At 33.8% G+C, this 6,669-nt stretch overlaps 1 protein-coding gene across 1 annotated transcript in view; it reads right to left on the bottom strand.

The window, feature by feature from the left end:
- Nucleotides 1-3,506: 3,506 nt before the first annotated feature.
- Nucleotides 3,507-6,669, bottom strand: part of SUGP2 (SURP and G-patch domain containing 2) — a 19,044-nt gene continuing 15,881 nt past the window's right edge. The window contains exons 8-10 of the mRNA XM_066340141.1: nucleotides 6,517-6,581; nucleotides 5,048-5,184; nucleotides 3,507-3,624 (exon numbers count right to left, since the gene is read on the bottom strand). Of these exons, the coding sequence (XP_066196238.1) occupies nucleotides 3,507-3,624; nucleotides 5,048-5,184; nucleotides 6,517-6,581 (320 nt within the window). The remainder of the gene's footprint in view (nucleotides 3,625-5,047; nucleotides 5,185-6,516; nucleotides 6,582-6,669) is intronic.

Genomic DNA, 6,669 nt, shown 5'->3' with positions numbered 1-6,669 from the left:
TTTGGTGTGGTTATCCCCCAGGTTTTTCTGGGAGCAGCTCCTGGCTGGAGGCAGAGGATAGTTTTTTGTTCCTGGGGGCGGCTCGTTAATTAATTAAATCATGTCATTAATGAGGGGAGCAGCTGCTGCCTCCTGCCAGCACAGGGCTATTTTTAGGGCAGAAAGAGCATGTGACAGCCCTGGAAAACATTCCCGTGGAATTCCCAGGGAATTCTCAGGGAATTCAGTGTGGGGAGGTGGAAAATGGCCCCAAAAAACCTCCTGCTGGAGTAATTTATGATTTAAAATATATATATAAGTAATAGAAATAATCTAGAAATTATATATTATATCTAGAGTTATAATTATAAATATAATTGATATTTATATCTAGAGTTATAACTGTAAATATAAGATATAATTGATATTTCTATCTAGAGTTATAATTATAAATATAAGATATAACTGGTATTTATATCTAGAGTTGTAACTATAAGATATAATTGATATTTATATCTAGAGTTATAATTATAAATACAAGATATAATTGATATTTATATCTAGAGTTATAACTGTAAATATAAGATATAACTGATATTTATATCTAGAGTTGTAACTATAAGATATAATTGATATTTATATCTAGAGTTATAATTATAAATGTAAGATATAGTTGATATTTATGCCATAAAAATATTTGGATAATATTTATACCCATTCCCATGGAATTCCCAGGGAATTCTCAGGGAATTCAGTGTGGGGAGGTGGAAAATGGCCCCAAAAAACCCTCCTGCTGGAGTAATTTATGATTTAAAAAAAAATATATAAGTCATAGAAATAATTTATAAATTATGTGTAATATCTCAAGTTATAACTATATATATATAAGATATAATTGATATTTATATCTAGAGTTATAACTATAAATATAAGATATAATTGATATTAAAATTTAAAAATTAATTCAGATTTTTTTTTTTTTGTGGTGAGGAATTCCCATCTCAAAGGATTTTGGCTCCTCCCCAAAAGAAGGACTGATCAGAACAATTAAAATAAAATAAAAGAATTAAAAATAAAATCGAATTAGAATGAAAGGTGCAGATCTCTTTCCCAATGGCCACAAGGATCGAAAATCCCAGCGGGAAATGATCAGAACGATTAAAACAAAATAAAATAATTAAAAAAATCAAATGAAATTAAAATTAAAGGTGCAGATAAAATAAAATTTAAAAAAATTGGAATAAAAGCAGCGAGAGGCAGGAATTCTCCAGCTCTACATTTTATTGCAGATGACGATTGGAATGTTTCTACCAAAGGTTGGACTTGCACTAAAATGGGGGAAAAAACTTGGATTTATTTTTCCTTCTGTGGGTGGGGAGTGGCTGCCCCGGGCTGGGGAGGGAAAATCTTCTGGGCTGGGGAGGAAAATCCCACTGAAAACCAGCGAGAGAACGAGGGGAAACCAGGCTGGAGAGCTGGGAGGGGAGAGAGGGGAAAAGGGGGAAAAAGGAGAGGAAAGAGAGGAAAAAAGAGAATAAAAGAGGGGAAAAGGAGAGGAAAAGAGGAAAAAAATAGGAAAAAAAGGACAGAAAGGGAGGAAAAAATAGGAAAAAAAAGGAGAATAAAAGAGGGGGAAAAGGAGAGGAAAGAGAGGGAAAAAGAGAATAAAAGAGGGAAAAATGAGAGGAAAGAGAGGAAAAAAGAGGAAAAAAAGAGAATAAAAGAGGGAAAAAAGGAGAGGAAAGAGAGGGAAAAAGAGGATAAAAAAAGAGAATAAAAGAGGGAAAAATGAGAGGAAAGAGAGGAAAAAAGAGGAAAAAAAAGGAGAACAAAAGAGGGGAAAAAGGAGAGGAAAGAGAGGAAAAAAGAGGAAAAAAAAGGAGAACAAAAGAGGGGAAAAAGGAGAGGAAAGAGAGGAAAAAAGAGGAAAAAAAAGGAGAATAAAAGAGGGGAAAAAGGCGAGGAAAGAGAGGAAAAAAGAGAATAAAAGAGGGAAAAATGAGAGAAAAAGAGGAAAAAAATAGGAAAAAAGGACAGAAAGAGAGGAAAAAAGAGGAAAAAAAGGAGAATAAAAGAGGGAAAAAAGGCGAGGAAAGAGAGGGAAAAAGAGAAAAAAAAAAGAGAATAAAAGAGGGGAAAAGAGGAAAAAAAAAGAGAATAGAAGAGGGGAAAAAGGAAAGAGAGGGGAAAAAGAGGAAAAAAAAAGAGGATAATAGAGGGAAAAAAGGAGAGGAAAGAGAGGAAAAAAGAGAATAAAAGAGGGGAAAAGGTGAGGAAAAGAGGAAAAAAATAGGAAAAAAAGGACAGAAAGGGAGGAAAAAATAGGAAAAAAAAGGAGAATAAAAGAGGGGGAAAAGGAGAGGAAAGAGAGGGAAAAAGAGAATAAAAGAGGGAAAAATGAGAGGAAAGAGAGGGAAAAAGAGGAAAAAAAAAGAGAATAAAAGAGGGGAAAAAGGAGAGGAAAAGAGGAAAAAAATAGGAAAAAAAGGACAGAAAGAGAGGAAAAAAGAGGAAAAAAAAGGAGAATAAAAGAGGGAAAAAAGGAGAGGAAAGAGAGGGAAAAAAAGAGAATAAAAGAGGGAAAAAGGAGAGGAAAGAGAGGGAAAAAGAGGAATAAAAAAAGAGAATAAAAGAGGGGAAAATGAGAGGAAAGAGAGGGAAAAAGAGGAAAAAAAAGGAGAATAAAAGAGGGGAAAAGAGGAAAAAAAAGAGAATAGAAGAGGGGAAAAAGGAAAGAGAGGGGAAAAAGAGGAAAAAAAAAGAGAATAATAGAGGGAAAAAAGGAGAGGAAAGAGAGGAAAAAAGAGAATAAAAGAGGGAAAAATGAGAGAAAAAGAGGAAAAAAATAGGAAAAAAGGACAGAAAGAGAGGAAAAAAGAGAAAAAAAAGGAGAATAAAAGAGGGAAAAAAGGCGAGGAAAGAGAGGGAAAAAGAGAAAAAAAAAAGAGAATAAAAGAGGGGAAAAGAGGAAAAAAAAAGAGAATAGAAGAGGGGAAAAAGGAAAGAGAGGGGAAAAAGAGGAAAAAAAAAGAGAATAATAGAGGGAAAAAAGGAGAGGAAAGAGAGGAAAAAAGAGAATAAAAGAGGGGAAAAGGAGAGGAAAAGAGGAAAAAAGAGAATAAAAGAGAAAAAGATGGAAAAAGAGGAATAAAGAGAGGAGAGAAGAAAAAGAGAAGAAAAAAATTAAGACTTCTTTTGGTCATTCAGCACCTCCAGATTGACAAACCCCAAAAAACATCCCCAAAACCCCGAGATAATTCCAATTTTCCCCCTAAAATTCCGATTTTTCCCCCTCAAATTCTGATTTTTCCCCTAAAATTCTGATTTTCCCCCCAAAATTCAGATTTTTTTCCCCCCAAAATTCCAATTTTTCCCCCCAAAATTCCAATTTTTTCTTCTGAAATTCCGATTTTCCCACTAAATTCCCAATTTTTCCCCCCCTAAAATCCCAATTTTTTCTCCAAAATCCCAATTTTTTCCCCCAAATCCCAATTTCCCCCCCTGGAGATGGAATTCCAGCCCCTTACCTATTTATTGGCCCTTTTCTGCCGATACATCTGGATCATTCTCTGCCGGAAAACGTCAAAAGCGTCCTCCTGATTCTCCTCTTCCACTCCCAAACCTTCCCCGGCTGAAGTCGTGCCCCTGGGGAGGAAAAAATGGAATTTTTACAACCAAAAAATCCCATTAAAACCCCTAAATTCCTTCATTAAAACCCCCTAAATTCCCCCATTAAAACCCCCTAAATTTCCCCTATTAAAAACTCTATTTCTCCCATTAAACCCCCTTATTTTTCCATTTAAAACCCCTTATTTTTCCATTAAAAACTCTTAAATTCCCTCAATAAAAACCCTTTATTTCCCCTATAAACCCCCCTTTATTTCCCCTATAAAACCCCCTAAATTCCCCCATTAAAACCCCGAAATTCCCCCATTAAAACCCCCTTTATTTCCCCTATAAAAACTCCTAAATTCCCCATTAAAAAATTCTTTATTTCCCCTATAAAACCCCCAAAATTTCCCCTATAAACCCCCTTTTTTTTTCCCCATTAAAACATCTAAATTCCCCCATTAAAATCCCCTTATTTCCCCTATTAAACCCCCTTTATTTCCCCTATAAAACCCCTTTTATTTCCCCTATAAAACCCCCTTATTTCCCCTATTAAAACCCCTTTATTTCCCCTATTAAAACCCTTAAATTCCCCCATTAAAAACCCCTTATTTCCCCTATAAACCCCCCTTTATTTCCCCTATAAAACCCAGTAAATTCCCCCATTAAAAACCCCTTATTTCCCCTATTAAACCCCCTTTATTTCCCCTATAAAAACTCCTAAATTCCCCATTAAAAAATTCTTTATTTCCCCTATAAAACCCCCAAAATTTCCCCTATAAACTCCCTTTTTTTCCCCCATTAAAACATCTAAATTCCCCCATTAAAATCCCCTTATTTCCCCTATTAAACCCCCTTTATTTCCCCTATAAAACCCCTTTTATTTCCCCTATAAAACCCCCTTATTTCCCCTATTAAAAGCTCCTTATTTCCCCTATAAAAACCTCTAAATTCCCCATTAAAAAAACCTTAATTTCCCCTATAAAACCCCCTTTATTTCCCCTATTAAAACCCTTAAATTCCCCCATTAAAAACCCCTTATTTCCCCTATAAACCCCCCTTTATTTCCCCTATAAAACCCCCTAAATTCCCCCATTAAAAACCCCTTATTTCCCCTATTAAACCCCCTTTATTTCCCCTATAAAAACTCCTAAATTCCCCATTAAAAAATTCTTTATTTCCCCTATAAAACCCCCAAAATTTCCCCTATAAACCCCCTTTTTTTTCCCCATTAAAACATCTAAATTCCCCCATTAAAATCCCCTTATTTCCCCTATTAAACCCCCTTTATTTCCCCTATAAAATCCCTTTTATTTCCCCTATAAAACCCCCTTATTTCCCCTATAAAAACCTCTAAATTCCCCATTAAAAAAACCTTAATTTCCCCTATAAAAACCCCTTTATTTCCCCTATAAAACCCCCTAAATTTCCCCTTTTTTCCCCCTTTTTTTCCCCTTACAGGTGCACGGGCTCTCGGATGCCCCTTCCCCTGGAGCCCAGGCCGTGGCCCTCCTGCCAGCCCATCCTCTGCAGCATCTGGAAGCCCACGTTCCTGGGGCTCAGCCTCTTCTGGGAAAACTCCAGATCTTTGGGTTTCTGCAGGAAAAAATAAAGGGGAAAAAATTAAATTTATATATTGGATTTTTTATAAGGTGAAATGGTTGAAATCCGCATCCGGACGGGCGTAAATTGAATTTTTTTAACAGGAATTTCCCTTTTTAAGATGAATTTTTAAAGGATTTTTCCCTTCTTTTAAAGGAATTATTCAAGGAATTTTAAAAAGATTTTTAAAAAGGATTTTTTTTTTTTTTAAGAGATTTTTTTAAATAAAGGGAATTTCCTGCCAGCCCATCCTCTGCAGCATCTGGAAGCCCACGTTCCTGGGGCTCAGCCTCTTCTGGGAAAACTCCAGATCTTTGGGTTTCTACAGGAAAAAATAAAGGGAAAAAAATAAAGTTTATAAATTGAATTTTTTATAAGGTTAAATGGTTGAAATCCGCATCCGGCCGGCTGTAAATTGAATTTTTTTAACAGGAATTTCCCTTTATAAGATGAATTTTTAAAGGATTTTTCCCTTCTTTTAAAGGGATTTTAAAAGTAATTTCCTTCTTTTTTAAATGAATTTTTTGAAAGGAATTTCCATCTTTTAAAGGAATTTTTTTAAAGGATTTTCTGCCTTTTAAAGGAATTTTAAAAGGAATTTCTTTCTTTCTCGAGGATTTTTTTTTAAAAAGGAATCTCCTTGTTTCTCAAGGAAGTTTAAAAGGAATTTTCCTTCTTTTTCAAGGATTTTTTTTTTTAAAAAAGGGAATTTATATATTGGATTTTTTATAAGGTGAAATGGTTGAAATCCACATCCGGCCGGGTGTAAATTGAACTTTTTAACAGGAATTTCCCTTTTTTTTAAAGGGATTTTTAAAGGATTTTTTCCTTCTTTTAAAGGGATTTTTAAAGTGATTTTTTAAGGAAATTTTTAAAGAATTTTTTAAAGGAATTTCCTTCCTTTTGAAGGAATTTTCTTATTTTTTAAAGGATTTTTTAAAGGAACTTCCTTTTTTAAAATGAATTTTTAAATTATTTTTTAAAAAGGAATTTCCATCTTTCCAAGGAAGTTTTTTTTTAAAGGAATTTCCTGTTTTTTTAAATTAATTTTCTTCTTTTTTTTTTTAAGGAATTTTTAAAGGCATTTCCTTCTTTTGAATGAGCTTTTTTTAAAAGAAATCCTTAAAAAAATATTTTTTTTTAAAAAAAAATCCTTTAAAAAACTTTAATTTCGATGCAAAAAAAACGAAGAAAATTTTTGAAGAAGAGCCACAACTTCAGCCGGAAAAATCTGAATTTTTTCCCAACTTTTTTTTTTTCTTTTTCCTTTCAAAATTCCTCATTTTTGGTTCAATTTTATGGCAAAAAATTTTAAATTTTTTGGACCTTTTTCTTCTTTGTGACAGGGCAGCCCCGGGGTCTGTCGTAAGCGATCCTGACGGGTTCATGCACTGCAAAAAACAAACACAAAATTCAAATTATTCCACTAAAAACCCCTCCAAACCAAGGCTAAAAAAACCTCCCAAAAATTGAAATTTA

Source organism: Sylvia atricapilla, unplaced genomic scaffold, assembly GCF_009819655.1.
Source record: "Sylvia atricapilla isolate bSylAtr1 unplaced genomic scaffold, bSylAtr1.pri scaffold_117_arrow_ctg1, whole genome shotgun sequence".
NCBI lineage: Eukaryota > Metazoa > Chordata > Aves > Passeriformes > Sylviidae > Sylvia > Sylvia atricapilla.
This window is presented reverse-complemented; position numbering and strand designations above follow the sequence as displayed.